This window comes from Hesperophylax consimilis, chromosome 8, assembly GCF_061612785.1.
Source record: "Hesperophylax consimilis isolate HC1 chromosome 8, BYU_Hcon_1.0, whole genome shotgun sequence".
Taxonomy (NCBI): domain Eukaryota; kingdom Metazoa; phylum Arthropoda; class Insecta; order Trichoptera; family Limnephilidae; genus Hesperophylax; species Hesperophylax consimilis.
This window is the reverse complement of record NC_142843.1, coordinates 8,656,313-8,684,147: the sequence shown is the minus strand read 5'-3', so window position 1 is coordinate 8,684,147 and position 27,835 is coordinate 8,656,313. Positions and strand designations below refer to the sequence as shown.

General features: G+C 35.1%; 1 protein-coding gene across 6 annotated transcripts; it reads left to right on the top strand.

The window, feature by feature from the left end:
- Positions 1-245: 245 nt before the first annotated feature.
- Positions 246-27,835, top strand: arm (armadillo). Of its 6 annotated transcripts, XM_089634853.1 has the most exons (14): positions 246-357; positions 713-776; positions 4,178-4,405; positions 6,365-6,575; positions 7,919-8,501; positions 9,379-9,528; positions 13,507-13,644; positions 14,710-14,865; positions 16,920-17,102; positions 18,324-18,533; positions 18,995-19,264; positions 21,217-21,283; positions 24,385-24,419; positions 26,007-26,142. In XM_089634853.1, the coding sequence occupies exons 2-13, from the start codon at positions 740-742 to the stop codon at positions 24,387-24,389; spliced, it is 2,238 nt and encodes a 745-aa protein (XP_089490979.1). In that variant the 5' UTR covers positions 246-357; positions 713-739; the 3' UTR covers positions 24,390-24,419; positions 26,007-26,142. The 6 variants fall into 6 exon arrangements, with proteins under 6 accessions (XP_089490979.1, XP_089490978.1, XP_089490976.1 ...); XM_089634852.1 differs by lacking the exon at positions 24,385-24,419 and having other exon boundaries at positions 9,379-9,525; positions 16,920-17,090; positions 26,007-27,835; XM_089634850.1 differs by lacking the exon at positions 24,385-24,419 and having other exon boundaries at positions 9,379-9,525; positions 26,007-27,835.

Sequence of the window (27,835 nt, the reverse complement as noted above, 5' to 3'; positions counted from 1 at the left end):
CAAATAAATAGACACGAAAAAATAAACATTCCGCTTTTCACCAACAATATTAATATACTTATTAACACAAATATTTGCTTCCTCCATAGAAATGATTTACGTAGTAATACCAAAGAAAAGTTTTGACAAAGTTATCATGTTTTTGCATTTTTGATCAAAATTTGCCGGGAATGTCACAAAATCAATAACTTTTTTGAGTAAGAACCCGTAATTCAGTCAACGTAAGATTTCACCAATTTAACGTGGCAACACTTGCGCCGCCATTCTGTATTGCTGCGGAGTGTTGCGGGTGGATACCGTTTTCGAAATCGATTAATTGTTTAAATTTGATTGGAGATAAATAAAATTTACTTGGAGGTGAGGTATATTGTTAAAAACCGAGATTTATGTTTGATTTTTGTCTGAAAATAGCCTAAATCGCTTCCGACGGGTGTGGTGTCAATGGACGCACACTAGACTGTCATGGAAGCTGTTTTGTTGTGAAAACATGATTGTGTATTCAGAATTACTACGTTTTTGTGATGCGTGACTTGATAGGGTTGTTTTAAAACTGTTCAATCGTCCAAAGTGGTTCTAATCAAGTTAGTGGTGCACCTGTTTGTTAAAAAATGTAGATGCACTTGTTCTATGCAACTATACAGCGTTGCCAGTTTTGCGTGTATACTTTTCGTAGCTGAGGTGTACTCATCTAGATTTTTTTCTCCTATTTCAGGTGCTGTATACAGCTTCCTAAGCAGCTATGAGTTATCAGCTGCCCCCCTCTCAAAACCGGACAAGTAAGTAACACTAATCCCTATTAAAAATATGTACGTTTTTTATAGGTACCTCATTATAATGAGTCACATTGAGGTAAAACTCCGAACAGTTCCCGGAATTTCTCACAACATTCCAATCGCAGCCTTTTTCTTGTTCTAATTCACTATGGATTATTGATGGCAGCCTCTTACTTCTTCTTAGGGTGTGAAATGTAAAAATAACCATCTATAAATAAAAACATTTCCAACAATACACACCCATAAGAAACCATTCTCACACAATACTTATGTACCTAGCCTCTCGATTTCATGGTAGATGTTTATCTAAAAAGTATATTAATTTATGATATCACTCTTGTAAAAATTATCACTATTATTTTTAGGCAGTATAAACTGCTTGGTACACATTTAATAAAAGGGCAAATACCTAGACAGATAAGATGGGTTACTTGGAATAAAAGATAAGCCACTGATGTAGCAATGGGAAGTATGATAAATAATTTAATGTACTTGATACTAATAGCTGTGTTAAAATATGCTCAGAATTAGTTGGTATTTCCATTGTTGAATTTAAGCTGCAAATTGAGCAATTTAAACTACCTACTCCATTTTACTAATGTTATGAATGAACTGAGTGTGGGAACCAATTAATAATTTAATGAAACAATATTATTTAAAGTACACATTCATTTATTTTCTGGCTGTCTTTTTGAATTGTTAAATTATAGATTTGAGAATTGAACCCTATTTTTTTTTGCACCATTTCATGTCAAATGTCAAATTGCCTGCTATTCCCCTTCGAACCTTAAACAAGTAGAGTTCAATGCCCTCTCAACCACTCTTCCCGTTAAATGGCAAAAGTGACTTAAATAATTATTTTGTGCAATACCAAATTAGTTGTCTACTCAGGCTCTCGCTATGAACAAGACAAATTTTATTTTGTCTTGATTTTGACAGATAAATGATATTTCAAAGTGCGCAATCGAAAATACGATGCGAGCTGAAAATTGTAGCAACGGTCTTGAAATTCCTTACAAAAAAATCTGTGCAATTTTCCTTATGCCAGAACTCACCATTTGAGAGATTTTGCTGCTTTAGGAAACCGATTTTCTGCTTTGTGTTATAAGGTCATCTAACTCAACAATAAACTTTCATCACCTTTCTAAACTGGCAGTGCCAATTAAAAACATTATTTCCTTTGTATACGCACGAAGTGAACTTATTGAAAGTTGTTGTAATTGATAGGATTAGTGGTGAGAAAATGAGATGGCAGTGGTAAGAAAAATTTAAATAGAATCTTTTCAAATCTGAGTCATTCAGAACCAGTCTATACTAGTTCCAGCGAGAGCTTGTATGTACGTCATCTACGATCGTCCTCTTAACACGTCTTGTGTGAAAACGAATAAGACAGAAAATACTAGAACAATGGCGTAACATACAATCTCTCAATGGGAATAGTATATGATATTTGTTACGTAAATAATATTTTAATTCTATATTTGAATTGTGGAGTTGCAAAACCCGCTCTGGTATTTATCGAACTTCTGGGGATAGTCACGAAAAATTATTTGGAACACCTTGAACACGTAAAGAATATACCTTTTATGCTAAATATCAACATAATTATACATTATTCTTTAAATATTTAGCGAAAAATATTAATTTCATATTTATTTTCAATTTACTTCAAGTACTTTTGTAAATGTATCAAAATTGGCAGAAATTTCCTGAGCGGGTTTTGCGTTGCCACAACTCATTTGAAATATGCCTGCACCTTTGATTATATAAATGTCTAGATGGAGTGTCGCACTGTTATTCCGACAGAAAGAACAGGCCAGATTTGAAATACTTGTATGCGTGTCACGCACACAAGTACACGCAACTTATATCGTTGACGTAAGCGCTTAACGTCACTGTAGGCGTATTGAGTGATACCAGCTCCCTAGTATTTCCCAAAAAAGTTGGGAAAAAATATGTTTCGATTTTGCGGGACCTATAATTCGTTTAATTTTGAATACATTTAAGAAAGATAGTTTTCTACATAAATATAATGATATAAATGAAAAGAAAATCATTGTTAAAAGAGATTTATTTTTATTTGATTATTTTTAACAAATAAACAAGAAATACGGAAAATAAGAAAGATACATTCCTAGACGCTGCCAAATGGCCGGCAGGTATCGCTGTGTCTAAATTTAAATTTTTATCATCATCAATTAAAGAAGGTGGCCCACAACCAGGTAAATCTATACCTACCTAAAAATATATAGGATCATTAGGTATTCTGTAAAATATGCATGAATAAAATTAAAAGTTTACTTGATACTTCACCAAACAAACCTGTCACATTTTTTTTGTAATTTTAATAGATAAACAAATTTCGAATTCATAACTCTTTTAAATATAGTGTCAACGCGAAGAATTTACAAACACTTAAACACAAAGACAAACTTTCACATTTATAATATTATTATATATAGTTTACTTTGGGTAATTATTAAAACCTATTTTAAAATTAACAACGCACTCATGGGAAATTTTTTTATTTACTAGATTCTTATATTTCTTAAAGAGTCATTTAAATTTACTGAATTTAAAGTTAATGTTCTTTATAAATAGAACGGCGTCATTTGCGCCTTGCAATTTTTACCTTATGTGGGTATTTTAATTTGAAGAACAGGCAACCCTGTAAACAATGCGTCAAAATATGGCGTTGTCAAGACTAAATTACACTATTAAAACTGAATTGTTTCTTTAACTAAATGGTTATTATATGGCTTTGAAAAGGTAACTTACCTATGATAGGTAACATTTTTAGTTATTTTCAATCGTCCTTTGTAATTTCTGCACACTGTTATAGCGCAAATCGTCATTTTCAAATGTCACACAACACGTGTTTACCGCACAGCGATAGTTTCACAACTGAGCGGACTGAACGAGCTTATCAGCCAACAGTTGGCTGATATTTTTTTTGGCGTTTCGTCGCTCGAACGCTCAATCTAGACATTTATATAGTCAAAGGCCTGCACATAGTAGTTTACTTTTGCAGGCCATTTGTAAAATTGGAACTTTGAAAAGCATAAAAATTTAAAGAAAATGTTTTAAAGTCATTAAGTACCTACCTAGGATATATTTTAATTCTGTATTTGAAATGGGCACACATGGCTTTCTTTTACAGGCAATTTTTGAAAGTGGAACTTGGAAAAGCATAAAAATTTAAAGAAAATGTTTTAAAGCGATTAAGTACCTACCTAGGATATATTTTAATTCTGTATTTGAAATGTGCATACTTGGCTTTCTTTTGCAAGCTATTTTTAAAAGTGAAATTCAAGTTGAGTTAAATCTGATTATATTTCACAGGTAACATTTAGACATTGTTATGCATGAAATTGAAGAATTGTTTTTTTTTTTTTTTTGCATAGTGTCCCACAATAACTACCCCGGGCCAGAGGTTCCGATGGCCTCCAGCAAGGAGCAGACCCTCCTCTGGCAGCAGGGTGCCTACCTGGGCGACTCCGGCATCAACTCTGGAGCCGCCACCCAGGTGCCCTCCCTCTCCGGCAAGGAGGACGACGAGATGGAGGGGGACCAGCTCATGTTCGACCTGGACCAGGGCTTCACTCAGGGCTTCACACAGGACCAGGTTGATGGTGAGTACATTATCATATTCTTACCTGATTTTTACCCTAATACAGATATCTGTGCTCCTGGACTTTATCTGGCTTGCACTCTTATTTCTTGAAGCGAGATATAGATAAATGTTGCAGTTTTTGCCTTTTTAAACTTTCCTCTAAAAGAATGTTTTAAATGGAATGTTCTTTTATATGACAAATGTATACAACCGCAACTGTTACATTTTCTATGTTACAAAAAAATGTAGGAATAAAAATATGTATTTAACATCTAAAGATTTCATGCGTTGATATAACCCGATAAGTTAGGTTAGGTTCACTAAAACATGATTAAAGTATGCTATTTGTTTAATTTAAAACCAGTGGACCCCGCAATGCTTTACTATTGCTAATGTCTTTCTCGGGCGTCCCCGACTTCTTCCACCGTTCAAACTTCTCTAAACACTCCTGGCACTAATAAGTACAAACTTTGAAATTTTCATCTAAATCTATCGACTGCTTTCCGAGATTTGCGAACACAATTAAAACACAGAGGCTGAATATTAGAACTTTAATATTGGTTTCAAAACTCAGCCCTCATCAAAAATTGTGTGAAAAGCTATCTCGGAACCGAATTATCGGTGAATGATTATTTGTTGTGTGTGTATGCAAATTATTATTTTTCATTAAAACATGTTAATTAACATGTCCGCTGTCATAATATTGTGACAGATGTCACTCTGTTGCAAATCTCTTCTGTTTAGAAAAAAAATATTCTTTCTACAGCTGCTGATGTTATTCTTCATCAAATGTCATGTTGACACAGAAATTAACATGCATTCTTTTTATTTTGACGATAATTATTTAACATTTTATTGATAATTAATGTAATTATTACATACATTAATTTATCTTCAACTGGACTTGACACTAACTTTTCCATCATAATTTTTTTGACCAAGTCACGTTGAAAAAATACAATTTTTTTTTATTAGCGTTTAACAGTCTTTTTGACAGTCTTTATACATTCACATTTGACAGCCTTTATACATTCACATTTGACAGCCTTTATACATTCACATTTGACAGCCTTTATACATTCACATTTGACAGCCTTTATACATTCACATTTGACAGCCTTTATACATTCACATTTGACAGCCTTTATAAATTCACATTTGTCAGCCTTTATACATTCACATTTGACAGCCTTTATACATTCACATTTGTCAGCCTTTATACATTCACATTTGACAGCCTTTATACATTCACATTTGACAGCCTTTATACATTCATATTTGATAGTGTTAGGAATTTTTATCATTATCTTCTTTTATGTTGTACCTCCTGTCAGTTAAATTTTACCTTGAAATTTTTCTATTTATGGTTATTATAGACATACGAAATAATAGACCTGCCTATGAGGGAAAGGAGAACAAACCAAGCTGCGGAGAGCGGAGAGGTGGCGTGACCACCTCTCTTTTAAGTGGTTTGCCAATAAATTAATCTGACAGTATACAGGCAACTTGCATTATCCTATCGGTCTTCAAAAATAAAAGTCAAGTCTGCTAAGTAGTCCCTTTTACAATGGCACGTAAATTGCTGGCTGCACGAAAACCTTAACTGCAAATCCCAAATTGAGTAAACAAGAATTCAGGTGTTCTTCGAAAATCGAATATTTTGTTGCAATATTTAGTTAGACATTTTTACAAATATGTCATAATTTACTCACCTCACCTTACTTCACTTTACTTACTTCACCCGATTTGTAGGCGATTTGAACCAACTTTCAGACCCTGTTCAGAAAAGTCCCAAAATGAACTGCGATGTGCACCGTTACCTTACTACATGGTCTGGTTATTTCAATGTGCGCTCTTCGGTGGTCAACGTACGACTAATGTCATTGGTTTTTTTTTAAAGTGTTCTCGAACTTCAATACCGAATTATTCAAGCAGTTAAGATGAGATAGTATTAACGCAATTATTATTTTAATTCCAGACATGAATCAACAGTTATCCCAGACACGCTCCCAGCGCGTGCGTGCAGCCATGTTCCCAGAGACCCTGGAGGAGGGCATTGAGATCCCGTCCACCCAGTTCGACCCTGCTCAGCCCACAGCTGTGCAGCGCCTCGCTGAGCCCAGCCAGATGCTCAAGCATGCCGTGGTCAACCTGATCAACTACCAGGATGATGCCGATCTTGCCACACGGTAAAAACTTTTGCGCCTTATCCGTCATAGACTCTTGTTGAATCTTACCTTGTCAACTATTGTTTGTGTCTTTTACTGCTTAGCCATTATTTTGGTTATCTTGAATGGCTGTTCTTAACCCTTTCAGACTTGAATTAAAATTGGTAGTGGTAAAACATATTTGATGCTTGATAACCACTCGAGTGATCGTTTTAATATTTGAAAAACGAGACGAGCTAGCGTGATGTTTCAACGTTCCATTTGTAAATTTCCCACCCACATAAAAAAATCATACCCCCCTTTTTTAATATACTGATTATAGTGCTACATAGTCAATGAATCCTCTCATGTTATAACGTAATATTAAATTACTGATTTATAAAGTAATTATTAAAATGTTAATTTTATAAATGCGCAAATTCTGCGCATTAGTTCCTTTGAAATTGCAGTGCGAGGTACTTACTTATTCAGGTCAACATTGGATATTTTTTATTTCTGTATGTTGTCTATGGCCTAATTGATAATCACAGATTCAAATAAATATTAGAAGACGCAATTAATCACTGACAGCTGTTCAAAAGTTTTATATGAAAATCTATTAAAGAAATTGGGTTTGCTATCTGTCAAACTTGAATGCACTAAATTTGGATATTTAATACATTTACCACGAAGAACTGGTAATACACTAGAAATATACATTCACTGTCTACAATTATTAATAAGAATAATCTCGATTCTTGCTTTGTTAGTTCAATATATTATTTTACACGTAGATAGCTTATTTCACAATAAGAGAAATGATGCGGAGAATTCACACTTTGTGTTTGGAAAAAATGGTAAAAACACATTATTTTTTAATTCGCATGAGTTGAAAACTATGTTAAATAGATAGATAATTCTATTACACTGGTACATTCAAATAAATCAAACACTTACGCTATTTAAACAAGCGCGCTTTCGAGAACAAACTTTCGTTAACTTAAGAATAAACGATATTGGAATTTAGATACATATAGAATCGGCCACAGGATGTCGATTTGTGAAATATCAATAAAATGGGAAAGTATTATGTCAGCTTTCTACTTACGCAAACTGTACATAAGACCGCGTGAAGGTTTGAAAAAATAAAAAAAGTTTTAACGTAAGGCTCAAGACGTTTTGCAAACTTGCCATAATATGCCAATTGTCTTTGATTAATACAAGAAAAAAAAATGCCTGTTCATATATACCAACTACCTTTCACCACATTTTAACTTAACCCCCGAAATATTGTGCAATGTTTTCTTTCTTTTAGCAAATACAACTGAATCTGTTAACATTTTTCTTAGTCATCTCTAATTGCAATGTTATTCTTTGAATTCCAGGGCTATTCCTGAGTTGATCAAGTTGCTGAATGACGAGGACCAAGTGGTGGTGTCCCAGGCCGCCATGATGGTGCATCAGCTCTCCAAGAAGGAGGCCTCACGCCACGCCATCATGAACTCTCCGCAGATGGTTGCCGCCCTCGTGCGCGCCATCTCCAACAGCAACGACCTCGAGACCACCAAGGGAGCCGTCGGAACCCTGCACAACCTCTCCCACCATCGCCAGGGTCTGCTGGCCATTTTCAAGAGTGGAGGAATCCCTGCTCTGGTCAAGCTTCTGAGCTCGCCAGTGGAATCTGTGCTCTTCTACGCCATCACGACACTGCACAATCTCCTTCTTCATCAGGACGGCTCCAAGATGGCTGTCCGTCTCGCTGGAGGGCTCCAGAAGATGGTTGCTCTGTTGCAGCGTAACAATGTGAAGTTCCTGGCCATCGTGACTGACTGCCTGCAGATCCTGGCCTACGGTAACCAAGAGTCGAAGCTGATCATCCTGGCTTCTCAGGGACCCATCGAGCTTGTGCGCATCATGCGCTCTTACGATTATGAGAAGTTGCTGTGGACTACATCTCGTGTGCTGAAGGTAAGACATGCGGCAGGATGAAATTATGAAACATTAGATGTTATATAACATTTTAGAGTGGAAGATACTCTCAGTATCTTCCTGGTGTAAGACCACCATCCAGAATTGAAACAGCTTAAAATGGCTTTAGCCATGTTTGACAGCCAGATCTGAAAAGCCAGCTTCCCCACCTTACTCTTCCTCAACTCCTCCCCCACCACCTTCAGCCTCACAAGTACCCTGATTGGATCACACTGGATCCAGAGGGTTGAGAGCAATTGGGAATGTGCAGTATTCACGTTAAATATTTTTTACCCATTTTCATTCTCCGTGGATAAGTATACATATCCTGGGGATAAATAATAAAGACATTAAATAAATGAGTTTAAAAAACAAACACATGAAACAATTCACATAGTTCCCCTATTTCAAGAGGTTAAAGGTTCATTTTCTGTATTTAAGGTAAACCCACTTCAATAATATATATTCACAGCAAAAACGGGTTGTTTCGGAGAATTTGAACAATTCATAAAATTTCAACATTCATTTTCAAGTTATGTGAAAGATTTTTTCAAGTTCTGTTTTTATTTCAGTTCTTTCAAGCAACTAGCCTATAATGATATAACAGAACTTAAATAAAACCAGACTTTCACGGAACCCGAAAATGAATGTTGAAATTTGATGAATTGTTCAAACAACCGTTTCCGAAACAACCCCTCCTTAATGGTTTTATTATTATTATTTAATGAACATTCAGCATTCTGCTGATGCCCTCATATCTAATTTCACAATAAGTTTAACGGTAATTGAGTCTGATATTCTGTATTATAATACGCCTGATAATCTTCAAAAAGGTTTTGCTTTATGTATGTATATTCATGAATCTATCTGGTTCCAGGTTCTGTCGGTGTGCTCATCCAATAAACCCGCCATCGTGGAGGCGGGCGGCATGCAGGCCCTGGCCATGCATCTGGGCAACCCCAGTGGCCGCCTGGTGCAGAACTGCCTCTGGACCCTGCGTAACTTGTCTGATGCCGGAACCAAGGTAGTAGGTTACATTTTTATTGTTATCATTTTAACGCTGCACAATCGTTCCTACCCTCCACAAGATACCGTAACGCCAGTTATACCAGTTAATGTCACGGGTAAGTCACCATCAGAATATCGCTTGGTCTATGGGCCTGCCGCAACAGCCTCTAACCACTGTCTTCTGTATTATATCGCTTATAGTGATACAATATTATTTTATATCATCTAACAGCATGCCTTCTATGATTTTCATGAGATGCCAAATTATTTGGTTTCTTTCTCTCAAAAATATCCATAACAGTCGCAAAATGGGCTTTTGTAAAACTAATCTCTCTCATAATTATTTAAAAACTTTAATACGTATTTTGCAAAACTTTTTAATACTCACCCAATATGTATAATATGCTTCTCTATAACATTTATATTTAATGCTTCCACTAACACCTCAAGGTTTTGGTTATTAACAATTTCACTAATTCCTAATTGCACGCACTTTTAAAATGACTATTCTAATGTTTTTGACCTAAATAACTAACATCAATAACAGAAAATATGCGATTCAACTTACTGATTCTACAGACCGTAAATAGTGATGGGCGTTGATCATAAATATATGTGACGGCCGGCATAGTCCAGTGGTAACGCATTGGACTGCCATTCCGAAGGTCGCGGGTTCGAACCCGGCGTGCGCAAATAAATTTTATTTGATTAATTTGTGTTATTTCACAATTAATTAATTAAATTAATTAAAATAATAAATATAGTATATTTGCGGCACGTTCCAGAGTGGAAGATACTACCAATATCGCCCTGGTGTAAGACCACCATTCAGAATTGAAACGTTGCTCCAAATGGCTTTAGCCGTGTTTAGTGACTAGATCTGAATAGCCAGGTACTTCCCCACCTTCCTCTTTCCCTTCCCCACTTACCTTCAGCCTCACAACATCCCCCAATTGGGGATGCCATAGTCTCACTGGCTCCAGACGGGAGCAGTTGGGACTCTTGTGAGGTATTCACTATAAAAATAAAAAAAATATTTCCAAATTATTGATTATTTTGAGAAACTCCTCAGGATTCATGCCTATTCTGTCAGAAGGTTGGAGTTTGTCACTTTACGATAAAATCTAATTAAATGGAATGTTTCTGAATATATCCAAAAACTGTTTTTGAAAGATGATGATATATGCTTTGAAATATTATTATTAGAATATGTAATCCTATATTTTATGAAATGGCTCACTTTTCATTTTTTGTATCTAAAATTACTGATAGTGAAAAAATATACAAAAACATACTTATTTTATTAATAATAAACGTAAATCACTGTTTTATCGTTTCATATAAAAATAATGAATTACAAATTCACAAAGTCTTATAAGTTTTTTGAAGTGAAACTTCTCTACGCGCGTTATGCATTTTCGAGGACCGGAGTAAAACCAACTCATGACCGTCACGAAAAACCGTGATTATTTCGCTATAGGAGCCTAGCTTATATTATATACCTAGTTTAGGTCACTCTCCAAACTCAGCTTCGCGGTCTAGAGGCAGAGCGCCCGACTGTCGTCGTGAAGAACCGAGGTTCGATCCCCACTTTAACTAATTTTTTTTTCTTATTGTGATTTTTTTAATACGAGGAAAAGTGATAAAATGCTCTCGTGCTGCGACTTTCTCAGGCATACATATAAGAAGATATCTACATGATTTGTAATAATGTAGTAAAAAATTACATAAATTTGTTAATTTTAACCGAGAGTCTCCCGAAATGTCTAAATCCATTTAGTGAGACTTTAGACCGGCAGGTGTTCACTCGAGTAATTGGCTAGAAGTAACGGTCGGTACCTATATGATATTTTGGTCGAAATATAGCTTACAAATCGAGCCCGTAGAGTCGCTCGGTATTTTGATTAATTATTTTTATTTTGAATCATTAAAATTACTAATCAAGGCTGATAACGCGACTAATTACCCTCGCAGACGTGCGTGACAAGTTTTTTTAGTAAAAAACACAGCCGTAAGTGAGTTTTTCAAAATTTAGAAATGTTTTTCAAATTCAGACTCCATACGGGTATGAGACTGTTAAAACACGATAGATCTTTTTCAAAACGGACAAATATACGGAAATATTTTGAAAAACGACAGATATGACTTCACACTCCCGATATATCTTCCATTCGACCCTATATAAAGCGTTAACCAGACGTTATGTGATATTATTCATTTGCCGTGTTTGAAAACGAAAATTTACGCGGGACAAGTCAATTGAGGAGAACACGTTGTATACGCGATTCTCGTCGCGCGAGATACCTCTCCTCGCGGTCTAGAGGCAGAGCGTTCGACACTCGTTATGCAGGACACGGGTTCGAATCCCATATTTTTATAACTTTTTATTTTTTTTTATCACATGCTACTTATAAATATGTCAATATTAGGAATCTAGCTAAACGTTCATTTGTTAACAACACGCCTATAAATAAATTTATGCTTTTTAAAACTATAATGTACAGCATTCTGAATAATAATCATATGAAATGAAAAGAGAGAGGGAAGAATACTAAAAGTTTCACTTCCGTCGTGCGTAGGCTTGCCACACACTGTATTTTTTTTTTCAAATTGCGGTCGGAACCTTTGTTGCGATTTCAATATAAAGCGTTTTATTTTCTTTTTCTAACACTGTTTAGATCGTATTTCTCGCCATCACAGTAAAGGAGATACAAAGATTTCTATGTGACAATTTGAGTTGTCCCAAAATGAACAAGTTAGCCTGAAGTGTTAAACATTTGAAATGTTGACAATTCATATGTACAATTTTGAAAGATTTAGGCTTGGTTTTAACAATCAAAGCTGAGCGAGACCTCATTTAAATTAAGTAGAAATTACGCATAGCGGAAATCTTGTTTGAGTCCAGTAGACACCACAAATGCTATCAAATTTAATTAATTTGATCTATCCTTTTTTATCACATACACAAACCCGGCAATGCTACGCTATTGCTAATGTCTTTCTCAGAGGTCCCCGACTTCTTGTACTATTCACACCACTCTCTAAACACTCCTGCAACTAATAAGAACAAACTTTGGAATTTTTAGCAAAATCAGTTGAATCAAAATGAATTTATACACACAAACAAACATTGCATTTAATTTATGTAGATTTGTGAATACAGTTAAATGTATATAGTTAGAACCCAGCATAAGCGATTGTTCAGTTTTAGCGGTGTAAAGCGACCATTAGTATCTCGTAGAGGACATTGAATCATTAGCTTGATAAGCGTATCAATAGCAATTATTTTTATACATAATTCGATTGTTACAGTGTTTTGATTATCTACAATTTTAAATAATATCTGATCTTTAGAAATAACAATGGTGGGCTCATAGACATAGACAATAGTTGTGTAATGCATATAAACAACTTGGCAATGTCAGGAACTTAAGTGAAAAATATTACAACTTAAAAAACATGTATTCATATGGATCAATGAATGCTGATTCTGATTATATAAGTTTTATTATATAAACATAGAATTATTAACTCATCATTTAAAATCCTAAGAGAAATTTTCAAATTCTTTAAACACCCTGTGATTGGTCGGCGGGTTTTGACAGAACTTACATCGCTACCTCGCGTGTCGGTCGGCCACAAATATTTCTAAATATTTTGATTGGGATTAGTTGATTTTGATTTACATTGAAATCATTTTGGCGGGCTTTGAATGCAAATTTTTAAAATTATTTAAACTGTAAAATTGACATTTGTAAAAAAAAAAAAACTATATGTAAGTTGGAAGGTAAGTTTTCAGATAGAATCAGTAAGTTGATCAGTATGGATTGTGTAGTATCCAAAATGCAAAAAAAAAACTTTTTGGAATTCATACAGCATAAAACGCTAAAGTATATATTAATTGTAGATATCTATTTTTATTATTTCTGGAATAATTGAAAACAAACTGACTGATTTATAGAACTTTTTCTAACGCATTTCTTTTCCCGTTTGTTAGGTTGATGGTTTGGAAGGTCTCCTACAGAGCCTGGTGCAGGTTCTCGCCTCCACCGATGTGAACATCGTCACATGCGCCGCAGGAATCCTGTCCAATCTGACATGCAACAACCAGAGGAACAAAGTCACCGTTTGCCAGGTGAGCTGACAGATCGTTTATCAAGAGCTAAGAAAAATTATCAAGGGGAGTGATCATAATGTGCAAAAAGTGTGTGAGAAGAGATAAGAAATGGATTCTGTAGGGACAGAAATTTAACCTTTACAACTGGCTTTTTCAACACATGGTATTCCATCATGCTGCACGTTTTTACATAATGTTTGTATTTTGAAGAAACTTCATGGATCACATATCGAGGGCAAAGAATGTCATCTACAAAAATGTACAAACGGAATTCTAAGTCTTCACTTCAAATAAGGTTATCTACAAAAAACATCTATAATTCGAGGGTTTAGTCAAACAACATTATCTACAAAAAAAACATTCCAATACTAATTTATTGGTATGTACGTCTTTTTGTAGATAATGTTGTTTGACTTTAAGCCCTTGAATTATTTGTACATTTCTTAAATTTTATTTCACTGTCAGGCCTAGCTAGAATGATTTGTATGTTTTTTTGTAGATAAATTTGTCTTTAAGCCCTCGATAATATGTGGCAACAGCAGAGATCAGGTTAATTAATATATGTATAACCACTCGAATTATGGAGATTTCCAGGTGTTCGGGTTTCGATTCGGCCATTCCATTTACTTAGTATCATATATGTATCCAAATATTAATATGGAAACATGAGATTAACACATTCGCTGCCAGGAGCTTTTGTTACCATTAAAATTACATATGATTGGTTCGCCTGTGAGAGTGACTGGCACTGAACCGGTGAATGATAATGAGTCCACCTAGATTTTACCGTTAATCCCATATTTTTAGGTTTTATAAAAAATTTTACTATAATCTAAATTTATAATTCATTTCCATTCATAAAAATCACCTACCTAAATTTGGGTAGTTATCGCTCGAGTGGATAAAGAGCTTTTATCAACATCGCTTATCGTCAAAACTGGTTAAATTTGAGATGGAAATGAAATAGAATACTTCCAAGTGGTTAACCAAAAAAAATATTAAAACGTAGAATTGTAAGGAGTCCTACGGTAGTTTTATTGGAACTGCAATTACACTTTGTAAACTAATGATGTTTGTTTTTAGGTTGGAGGTGTCGACGCACTTGTGCGCACTATTGTGAATGCTGGGGATCGTGAGGAGATCACCGAGCCAGCCGTGTGCGCACTGCGTCACCTTACATCGCGTCACGTTGAGTCTGAGATGGCTCAGAACGGAGTGCGTCTCAATTACGGTTTGCAGGTAAGCTATCCAGTAATTACATGATAATGTGAGACCAATACATTGGCAAAATAACTTATCTACATACATTAGCAACCAAATTTTGAAGATGTATAATAATTGTTTATAGGTTGTTCGATCCTGAATGGAAAGTATTGTACTGCTTAGTCTTCTCGTATGCAGGATTCTGAATTTATGACGCAAGCCTTTCCGTGGCTGGGAGATTGTAAAGAAACTGTTGTATAAGGGTTTAATCTATCTTCTGGGCAATCCACCCTTTAGGCTCACAACAACCCTGCTGAATTAAATTTTCCAGCCACTTCAAATTTAAGACAAGACTGCAAATGTATCAAATTAGCAGATACAGTAGAACCCCGTTAATTCGAACCCCGATAATTCGAAAAAACGCGTAATTCGAAATTTTCGCCAAAAAAATTTCTGCAGAAAATTTTTTTCATACAAAATGGTTTTTTGATTCGAAATTCGTTAATTCGTAATTCGAAATTTATTTTTGTCCGCGCACGAAAATTTGTTCGTGTAATTCGAAAAATATAGATTTTTTGCGAAAATAAATCATAATATTTCGTAAATCTGAATCTAAAAGTCAGCCGTGGCGGTAAAACGCCGAAAAATGTATTTTTACGTGGTTATACATCGTCCTAATTAGTATTATTATTTTGTAAATCTGAATCGATTTACACTGGAATGTAGTACTTTTTCAAATTTATTTCGAATATCCGAGTTTGAAGGGCCGAGAAAATACGATTTACGCGGATATATGTCGTAGTTTTGTAGATTTGTGAATCTATTTAGTTAGAACCCAGCATAAGCGATTTTTCAGTTTTAGTGGTGGAAAGAGACCATTAGTATCTCGTAGAGGACATTGAATCATTAGCTTGATAAGCGTATCAATAGCAATTATTTTTATACATCATTCGATTGTTACAGTGTTTTGATTATCTACAATTTTCAATAATATCTGATCTTCAGAAATAACAACGGTGAGCTCATAGACATAGACAATAGTTGTGTAATGCATATAAACAACTTGACAATGTCAGGAACTTAGGTGAAAAATATTACAACTTAACCACTCAGAACATTAGAACGTCAAAAGACGTAAATATGATAATAGCGGTCAAGACATTAGAACGTCTTTTCACGTAAACGCGCGAGATTTTACAAAAATCGATTTATTTCCATCACTAGTATACGGATTGCCATGATTAAAAAAACAGAGTAAACAATCGTCCTAATTAGTATTATTATTTTGTAAATCTGAATCGATTTACACTGGAATGTCGTATTTTTTCAAATTAATTTGGAATATCCGAGTTTGAAGGGCCGAGAAAATACGTTTTTCGCGGATATATGTCGTAGTTTTACGAGTTTACACCAAATATCTGAATTTAAAGAGTCGGCCGCGATGAAACCCGGCCGCGAAATCTCGATTTACGCGTAAATATATAACATTTTTTCGAATTTATTGCGAATATCTGAATTTAATGGGCCGGCCGCTATGGTAATTGGCCGCAAAAATAAAGAAATAAATGGTATTAATACGAATTTATTCCTAAAATACCACCCAGATTTGAAGAGGCGGCCGAGAAAATCGATTTTCGGCGTATTTTTTATTTTTTTTTTTTCATAAAATTTCGAATTACGTGGGAATTTGTTAATTCGAAATTTGATTTTTGATGTCCCGTGGATTTCGAATTAACGAGGTCACGGTCACCGTCTCGGCTGTTTTTTAGATTCAGATTTACGAAATTTTATGATTTATTTTCGTAAATATCGAATTGTTTCGAATTATACAAACAAATTTTCATGCGCGTAAAAAATAAATTTCAAATTACGAATTTCGAATTAAAACACAATTTGTATGAAAAACAAATTTCTGTGGATATTTTTTTGGCAAAAATTTCGAATTATGCGTTTTTTCGAATTATCGGGGTTCGAATTAACGGGGTTCTACTGTACACAATTACATGAATTAATTTCATAGTGTGAACATTATTGACAGGCTTTTTGATGTAGTGTAAACAATACTAATATGTACTTAATTAAATTACCAGGTGATTGTGAAGCTGCTCCACCCGCCGTCCCGCTGGCCACTGGTGAAGGCCGTGATCGGCCTCATCCGCAACCTGGCGCTGTGTCCCGCCAATCACGCACCTCTGCGCGAACACGGCGCCATCCACCACCTGGTGCGCCTGCTCATGCGCGCCTTCCAGGACACGCAAAGGGTAACCGGCAGGGTACTGACTGTCCCTTTATTACGCACTGCAGATTAGGTTGACGCAAAAGGGATGAATGGATGAATGCGCATTCATATTACCTTTATTCATTATTTATGCAATTAATAATTAATATAATATTAAATAATTAATAAAGGTAATAACAGATTTTGTAGCTGCACCAAGTTAACTCTACACAGATAAGTTTGTACATCTGTAACTGAATCTCCTCTACTGTTCATGAGAGTGTTTTTTTTGATTATTTTATTAGTTTATTCTTCTCTCTGCAGCTGACTCATATAATATGTGCTATTACAGTTCCCGTACGTGACTGAATCTCATTTTACTATCAAACTTATTTAAGGCAATAGTTTGTTTATAAACTATTGCATTGCTGCGGGCTATGATAGTTCACATTATTAGCATTGATGTCAATATCAATCATAATTTATATGGCTTTAGCAAATAGCCTATAACTATTGAATAAATAAGCACATAAAAAATGCCCTGTGGATGTGTTTGGTGATCCAAATATTTGCCCAATCGGGGCTTAAATTTCCAATACAAAAATGTGTTTAAGGAAATTCAAATGGGACGGAGATCTACAATGTCAGGCAAGTGTAAGTGAGATAGAGCGCTGGGCTGTTGGGCTGAATGAAACATTCAAATTATTAGTGTACATTCAAGATGCTCAAAACTTTTTTGTTTAAAAATAATACGAATACTGGACAAGAATCTCAACTGCTCCCAAACATCCAGTGAGCTAGTGAGACTATGGCATCCTCAATTGGATTTGTTGTGAGGCTCAAGGTAGTAGAAAGGTGGAGAAAATGCGAAAGAGGAAGGTATGAAAGTACCCGACTATTCAGATTCGGTCACCAAATACGGCGAAACTAAGTGCTAAAATTGCTCGCACAATTGTGGAGCAATTTTTTGTGCAAACATTAGAGCAAATTTTGTGGAGAAGTCTTCTTTAGCTTTGTGTCAAAATTGTCATGTCATTTGGTAGAAATATGTATTGTCATTATTCAAATTCAGATTTCTGCACAATAATATCAGTTACCTAAAGAAAGAAGACGATTTTGCATAAAAACTAATTTGTCTTGCTTGTGCCTTAAGATAGTTTTTCTGCATTCATGTGACTTAACGCAAGATGGTTAGTATATTTGAATGAATGTTAGCTATTTATGCACCATCCGCCATAAAACAAATCAGCAACACTAATCACCCTTTAATATCCAGCGCACGTCCGTATCGAGCGGAGGGGGTTCCGTGACCGGAGGGGCGGGCGGGGCCTACGCAGATGGCGTCCGTATGGAAGAGATAGTGGAGGGAGCCGTGGGCGCTCTGCACATCCTCGCACGGGAATCGCACAACCGTGCGTTGATACGCCAGCAGAATGTTGTGCCCATCTTTGTCCAGCTGCTCTTCAATGAGATTGAGAATATTCAGGTAACTATCTTTTTATTATTGTATATTGCAGAAAATGTGAACTCTCTGTTAAGTATACTTACAGACATATTGAAATAATTACAGCTGTCAAATCGGTATCAAGGACTTCAAGTCAAACAACATATCTACAAAAAAAAAAAAACATTCTTATTAGGAGAGAGGAAAGGATAAACATATTTTAAAATTTATATTAACTCAATTATTGTTAAACTTATTGTGAAATTAAATACGAGCGCTTCAGCAGAATAATAATAGTTATGTCTTTTTGTTGATAACATTGTTTGACTTTAAGCCCTCGAGTTGACAGCATTGGCAAGAAAAGGTTGAAGAACCCCAATACCTTTAAATCGCACTACTATGTAAATTGTTACTCAATTGTATCTGTATGGTGACGATAACTCCAGTTTCAAATGATGAAAATCAGTCTGTCAACATCCTCAACAATTGTATCATATCAATAGCGCGTTGCCGCCGGCGTGCTCTGCGAACTGGCCGCCGACAAGGAAGGCGCTGAACTAATTGAGCAAGAGGGAGCAACCACTCCTCTAACTGAGCTTCTGCACTCCCGCAACGAGGGCGTGGCCACGTATGCCGCCGCTGTGCTGTTCCGCATGTCCGAGGACAAACCGCACGACTACAAGAAGCGCCTCAGCATGGAGCTCACCAACTCACTCTTCCGCGAGGACCAGCACATGTGGGCCAACGACCTCCCCATGGCGCCTGATCTACAGGTAAATTTTATTTCCAATTGGAAATGTTCATTATTTTTATTGTTTCGATGGCAGAGTAATACAGAGAGAGAATCGTTTGGATCATGCTATTGTTACTGTTTTTACACATTCTTTAATTATTGGGGAAGAATCCCAATTGCCCACAGCCAATGTAGAATATTGCGAGACAAAAGGAAGTGGTGAGGGGTTGGAGATGAAGCTTGGGTGGTACTTTATTATTCAGATGTTATCACTAAACATGACTAAAGCCAATTCTTAATCTTTGACAGAAAAAGAAACATGGTTCCATTACTTTGTTTATCCATACTTTACAATATAATTTATTTTTCTTATTTAGCTGTTTTTAATTACAACCACTGGAAATCTGCCAATTTTTCGAAAATATCCTAATGGCACTAGTATAATTTGTTTGTAAATATGTATGTTTTTATTAACTGCGTACATATGTTAATGAATAAAGAAGTATATAGGAATACACGACAAATAGTGCACTGTACCGTCGGCACAATGCTCTCATCGTGGTTGATAGTTGTTATGGGTTTAAATTTATATAATTTTTGTGGTTAAAAACGTCATCGTTTCCATTTTAGATCATTTTGATGTCGTGGTTACAAAGGCTTGAGTCGTGGCTATTGCTGTGGTTTGCGTATTCACGTGATAGAAACCCAAATTATCCTCACCCAAACTCTGTAATGCTCTGCGATCTAAAAACTTTCAGAGTTGAATGCAACTGATTCACCTCTCATTATTCATTTGTATATTATTCATTCCATTTGCAAATTAAACATTTAAAAGACTGCAAAAATTTTTATATGTAAAGAAACTTTTGACTGCGTGAATAATGATTGTTTTCCTTCACTTTAAACGTACACATAAAGTACATCAATATATATTTTTTTTAATTCTGTCATCCATGTGTTTCTTTATATTTTTGCTCTGAATTCATTATGAAATTGGTATGATATTTATTTCTCTAATAATTACGGTAAAAGAATTTGATATTAGCAATACATTTTGAAACTACAAAATTATATGAGAGCTAAATACCAACCTTGTTTAGGTGTGATTTAACATTCCACTGTCAAATAACCGAGCTAAATACATATTTTTTATTTTGCTTTTTCACAATTTGCAAAAATGCTTCACAGTATATACAACACATTACCATGAATCGATACATCCCTGTGAAATAATATAGATAAATAAATAAATGCTTAATACTTGCTTCCCCATCCTGTTTGCCATCAAACACAGGTTTGCTTAGCTTTGACCTAATCTACGCGGCTATTGCAAATGCGATCCATCGGTGGCTATCCCCGTATGCGGATGTTGCAGATGCGATCCATGAAGTTTCAGTAAAGCACATACATTGTGTCAAAATGTGCAAAATGTGATGGGATAGATGCATGAAATGGCCATAAATCTTAAAGATTACCCAAGCTAATCAATTTCATTAAAAAAAAAATTTAATAGCTTGGATTTTTTATTTTTATACGTTTTGAGAGCGGTGAAAAGCGGATAAAAATTTTACAATCTGAAGGTAGCTACACACGTATGTTCATGCTTGACGGTGTGGCTCGATCGAACTTGTTGACTTTAAAGCAAGTTGCGTCCAAACTCTACACAAGACGTCATAGATATACCATGCAAGACGCTCTGTCAAATCGTAAATTTCTGTTGAACATCGAGCAAGAATTAGGGCTCTTAAATGTTTTTCGCATCGAATCGAGTGAAATCGCATTGAGCGGGATGCTACACACGTTGAGACATGTTTGATCGTAAAACCATGGAGCATGAACGAGCTTTAATCAGTTAGTTCACTGGCGTTATTTTCTGAATCTTAAATCACACTTAAACATTTAATTTCACATAGTATTTTGTTGTTGGTCGTTAGAGGAGTGTGTTTTTGTGTTTTGTTGGTTTAGTATTATTTCACCTGTTTTACAAACTAGGATATGCTGGGACCTGAACAGGGTTACGAAGGTCTGTACGGATCACGCCAACCGTTCCACCAGCAAGGTAATGTCTCACGATGCACGCAGATGCCGTGCACCGCTCTTTGTTGTTAATCTTCACGCTTCCTCCCCTCAAACAAACAACCTCATGTAACATCCCTAACACTAATATTACACTACTATTGGGGTGGTTGTGGTTGAACTGTTCTTTACTTCACATTAGTGTTCGCATTGATCATTGAAATCTTAGCAAGCTTTAACTCATTTTAATTATGTACTGTTTCTTTGCTTTTAACATATATATTTTTCATATCAGGTGACGTTCTATTGTCGCCAGAGTGGTTTATTTTTCTTGATCGAAAGCCTTTGTGATGAAAATATCATTATCTATGATTTTCAATCTTATTCAGTGTCTTTAGTTAACTAACATTGTGTTTACATATTATCATAACGGCATGTGGTAAAACCATGAGTGTGAGAAATGTCGAGATTTGTGAAAAATGCTAGGATCAAGTAAGGCGCAGTGAGTAAGATTTAGAAAAAGACGCTTAGATGGTTAGGGCAAGTAGAGCGAATGAACGAAGAAAGGAGTTTAAGGAGAATATGTGATGCGAATGTGAATGAATGGTAGAATAAGTCGGGGATGCCCGAGCAAGTCACAGTTCGATCAAGTGAACCAAATACTTGAGTCGAGCCAGGTCAAGAGTCAGAATAACAGAACGGTATGTATGAGACTATGTATGAATGAAATAAGGAGTGTGTGCCAAGAACGGGTTTTTTTTTTTTTTTAAATATGAATACCGCACAAGAGTCCCAACCGCCTGTAGATACTGAGACCATGGCATCCCCGATTGGAGTATGTTGTGAGGCTAAAGGTAGTGGGAATGGTAAGGAGATGGGGAAGAGGAAGGTGGGGGAGTACCTGGATATCCAGATCTGATCACCAAACACGGCCAAAGCCATTTCAAGCAACGTTTCAATTCTGAATGTTGGTCTTACACCAGGGCGATTCTGAGAGTATCTTTCACGGTACGTGCCACAAGTATACTATATATTAATTTTAATTAATAAATTGTGAAATAATACAAATTCATCAAATACAATTTACTTATGCACGCCGGGATTGGAACCCTTGACCTTTGGCTTGCTAGTTGAGAGCCTTACCCCTCGACCACGGATGCAGTCCATCCTCTCTGCCTACCCCTGCGGACGTGATGGTTAGATAGTTCTCAAACAAGCAAAAATTTTCTTCCAGAATCCGATGATATGAAACCATAAAGACAGCAATCCCGTTTGTGTCATGGTCCATTCATTTTTTGTAATAAAATAGTACTTCGGATTTCAAATTGATTAGAAATATTGTGAAGGAACTGCAAAACAATAATCTTAACATGCTATGCATCATCTTTGTTCATACACCTGTCGTGTGTACAAATGATTTCTGTGTCTGAAAAAATATTCAATATCCAGTTACATTCATATCATCTTTGGGGATGTATGTGGAGGGTATTTTTAAGGAAAGGAAGGAGAGGAAGTTCTGGGACTGAAAAGTTATGAGAAGTTGGTAGATATCTGCGGGACACTGTGTTCAGGAGTGGCGGTTGTATGAATTCATCCCTCCCACTGCTGTGCAAGGCGATGGGTTGAGAGAGTCTGGCTGGAGAAGCAAAAGAGCCTCCTTCAATCTGTTTGTGGTCAGACGCGTCCGCCGCTAAGACCAGGCCTGCGATTCTGGAGTTAAACGATCAATCGTTTTCATATGCGCCGTCTTCGAGTGAAAAACTACTAGTCGTCGCGACTAACTTTTTCGAATGTTTCAATTTTACGTATTCTTGAGCGTTGAACGGTCGAAGTTGGTAGAAGAGATGATTATATTGGCACTCCTGTGAATATTGTCTATGTTCCTGATGTTTTTGGGATTTCTATGGTGTGACTGTCAAACAGACAACAGTTATTCGTTATTCAAAACAGAAATGGCTGCGGGACATATGTATTACAAATTGCCAAAAGCAACTCTTAATTGAGCTTGTAAGCTCCGATAAAGACTTAGTAAGTGGGAAATTTTCACCCACTTTTACATTTGCGGAATTCGCACGGTAAAACAAAAATTGACAGCTAGACTAGATTTTGACAGCTAATTACATAGAAACGCCAACAACCTACCAATCGCTGCCCTGTTTCTACTGGTTATACCCAGTAGTTGTTGTGTGGAATGACTTTTGACGTTTGGCGTCGAAGTATGTACCTTCGACCAATTTCGGGAATAGCAACGACGACCAACGTACGTACTTTCGACGGCGATTACGAGCGCCCTCGATTCAGGGATAGAGCCCCTGGACAAACATCACCCCATGAATCCGGGCACCCCTGCTAAGTAGCGAACCACTTGGGGACACCTATGGAAGGCAGATTTACTTTATGATTTTTAGCATTTTACCCATGTACATATTTTATTATACTAGACTTGTTACCATTTCAATGTTTAATGTGAATTTTATTCTAGTCCGTAGCAAAAACTTTTCGATTTTTCGAAAAAGATTTCCTCACACAGTTTTTTTTTTAGTGCTTTCATTCACCCGGCTCATCCTGATATCATTACAACTTAGATGTAAATTATATTAGTTCACCGAACATAGTTGTGGTTAGAGTGTTTAGACAATTTCATTAGCACATTATTTATCATTTACCATATTATTGAAAGGAATAACCACAATAATACATCATTACATATTAATTATACTAACATAGATATTAATAGGCTTCTTAAATCTATTTCATATGCCACATCTTGCGTACTAATTTATGTGCTTTTGATGTTGTTCCGAACCTAAATTTTCACAAATATTTCATAATTTTATAAAACTAACAATGTGATTTTTTAAAACTTTAATTATTAATTAATAATTACTATCTCCAATTATGGATAATGTTGTAATGCAATAATTATTATTTCTGCAAATTAAAGTATTCATTTTTTAATATGAAATCGGTTTCAGATTTGTTGTTTTTGCACAATATTGAAAACACAATGGTGAAAATTGTTGTTATGTACTCTTCTAGTGGTGTGGCATAGAATTAACATATAATTATTGTAGAATAGAATGTACTAATCTGGTGGTTGGTATTTGATTCTTAACATGTTCCCATTCTAATCTTTTCATGCAGCTTAACCAGGGACCAATGTATCACTAAAAAGCCAGGTGATGTGGATTGCTTTTTAATAATGTTGTATGGTGTATAATTTCAATGGGCTTTGCTAAATGTGCAAATTTATAAATTACTAGCAGGCGCTAACTTTAAAGTTTTGAAGTTAATTTCTCTAGATTTTTATAGATGCACGGTCTATATGGGTCTTGACTAAAATTGTTTTCTTCGTTGTCTCATTTTATTATGTTATGTTACTTAACCTGTTCTAATTCTTCTTGTGTACGTTTTGTCAAGTTCACAGAAAAGAGTATGGGTGATTTGGCATTGCGATTTTTTTCAATTCATTGACAGTCACACTACTATAAAATGTATTTTACTTGGTTTTAAAACCTTTTTTTAGCTTTAAAAAAGTCTTTATTAATTATTATAGTGATTTGTTTTTGGGGTATTATGCCGTGTTGCGCTACCTCCTTCATTAGCCAACGTTTCGGACAGTATTGCAGTGTCCATCATCAAGGCAGATGTGTAATTACATATTACATCACTGTAACACTTTTGGCTGTGAAAATCTCAAATCATTTCTCTCTTAATTATGTCGAAATTAACCTCGAAATTGTTGGAAATCGTCGTTGCGCTTGCAAGACCGGGTATATGAGTTTTACCAAATTTTACAGGGGAAGCAAAAACTTTCCAGTTTTTTTATTATTGAAATGTGTCTGCAAACAACGTTTGTATGAGAATATGTACATATTTCGGGATTGGGCCCGATTCCTTGATTTATTTTAAAAAAATTGGTGTAAAACATGTTTTTCTAAAATGTCTGCACGTAGCTGGTGTTGCAAGCGCAACAACGAAATATCGATAGGCAAGTAAACCTCTAAAGGTTTGTACAGCTGTGAATTTCTAGTCAACTTATGTGATTGTAATGTGATCTTAACAAATGGAATCAATTCAGGTATGGTATTCAGCGCATTTAGATCAGATTAACAAATTTTATGATTTATTTTCGCAAAAATCGAATTTTTACGATTACGCGTACAAATTTTCGTGGGCGGACAAAAATAAATTTCGAATTACGAATTAACAAATTTCAAATTAAAAAACCATTTTGTATGAAAAAAAATTCTTTGGATATTTTTTTGGCGAAAATTTCGAATTACGCGTTTTTTAGAATTATCAGGGTTTGAATTAACGGGGTTCTAGTGTATTACAAATGTTTTTGCTAAAGATTGCAGCAAATCTTTAGCTGAATATTATTATCGCTTTTATTATCCACTTAAGTGATGGAGATTTCCGGGTGTTTAGTTTTCAATTCCGCCATTTGATTAAATTAATATAAATACGGAAATATTTGAACTACTTACTGCAGTTTAAAGCCAATGAATCCTCCCATATATTTCACCGTTCGTCTCATAATTTTAGGTTATATTAAAAAAAAATTAAAATCTTTAAATTTACTATTCATTTTACATAATTCCTAAAAATCACTATTGCTCGAGTGGGGTTATCTGTTTTCTGGTAGTTTTATTATAATAATTTGGCTTGAAAATAAAATTCTTCATTATAGGACAGTAGTAATCAGGATTTGTTTGTATCAACTCTTTTATATGTGAAATTAACTAGTGTTTTTCTGACGGCAGGCTATGAGCAGATACCCATAGATTCCATGCAAGGGTTGGAGATCGGCGGAGCGTTTGGGATGGACATGGAGGTTGCCGACGACGCAGGAGGCGGCGAGCTCTCCTTCCCGGAACCCCCTTCCGACAACAACCAAGTGGCCGCCTGGTACGACACGGACCTCTAAGTCCCATCTATCCAACAACTATCCCAAACAATCCATTTGACTCTTTCATAGTTTTATTTTGTGATAGTTGAACATTACTTGTTCCATTTCAAACTTTTTATTTTATCTAGGATGGTAAGCTTCATTACTTCATTTTTAATCTATTCACAACAAATATTATAAATTATTCCATTTGTATGACGAAGTACGAATCTAATGTTTTTAAATTAAATTTTGAATCCCTTTATTTTGAAGGATGTTTAATTATGATTTTTTTATTGAAGAATTTCTATGTGTTGCAGAACATGTTTCGACAGTTTAATGGTTGTTAGTTGTTTTTTGTTTTTTTTATTTTTATACCATAATTTTTTTTAACATATTTTAGTAACTTAGATAACTTTATTTGATTGAATGTAGAAAGAAATATTAAACTTTTTTTAATAGAACATGGATTTTTTTCTTACTCAGTAAAACCTCATTCCCTTTTAACGATGACCGTATCGCGGACAATTGTATAAAGTGCACAAATCCGTAGAGGGCGCGGGTGAGAAAGTGAAATTCATGTTTTCTTTAATCAATCTTTCTTAGTGAATACGTAATAGCATTATGTTACGTTAGTTTCATTATGACTTACTCTAATATCTGTTAGGTGAAATGTTTAGACTGATAATTTCATGGGATGCCCGAGGGGAATTAAGTTAATTGGATGACATTGTAGTGTGCATTTAAATATTCTGGATTCTATTCATTGATAGAAGTAACTAGGAATGAATGTTGGAAGTGTTTGCCATATCGGAGTATGAAAAAAATCCACATCAGTATTTTGAAATTGAAAACGAGAGCTTATATTATTAAATGGTAATAACTTTTTATTATATTATAATCTTAGATGAATATTGATAATTATTGTAGATGTAATTTGATAGGTATAATAATTATTATTGACATCATGTATGTATGTGACGATTTTTGTCATATTTCTTTTGTAGAATTTATAATATTTAATTATAAATAACGTAAGCAGCTGTAATAACATAATTTGATATTTTATATGAGCCAAAAAAAAAACTTAAAACGTTGATTTGAATTACAGGCAATTTAAAGTTAAGAAAGTGACATGAGTGTTTTGTGTATTTAAGTCTTTTTGCCACTTGTTTTAATATCTTTAGATTATCTTACTGGTTTCTGCGTGGTAAACACTAGGTGATTTGAGAAATAAAGGGGGAATCATAAGAATTCCTATTTGCAAAGCCCAGTTTAAGAATGCAGACGAGCGGAGATATTTAGTTGTACTTTTCCCTTAAAAATACTGATAAAATTGTCAAAGCCGTATATCAGTGGTATGGTTGTTTCGATTTAATTCAAAATAATTTATTACCTGCAAGATTCCATGTACGGACATTGCACACAATTAATTCCCATCTTTTCGAAATTATGAAATAAATAAGATGCACTGATAAAGTTAAGAATTTAAAATATTGCACTTATATAATATTATGTGTTTACTGTAAATCCACATGTTCCCATTATATAATGTGTACAATACAGAAGTCTCGTTGTTCTCAATCTGTGTATTTCCTTTTGGGCGAAGCAGTTGTAGATGTATTGATAATTTATCCTTTTAAATTTGACTTCACGATGTATACTACGATGGTTTGATAAGATTATAACTATTGAATTAGTAAA

Excerpts from the sequence above, each read along its gene's own strand:
- arm (XM_089634849.1), top strand. The coding sequence starts at position 740 with ATGAGTTATCAGCTGCCCCCCTCTCAAAACCGGACAA. Across the intron at positions 17,103-18,323 it reads CGCAAAGGGTAACCGGCAGG|CGCACGTCCGTATCGAGCGG; the intron begins GTACTGACTGTC and ends TTTAATATCCAG. Across the intron at positions 19,265-21,216 it reads CCATGGCGCCTGATCTACAG|GATATGCTGGGACCTGAACA; the intron begins GTAAATTTTATT and ends TTTACAAACTAG.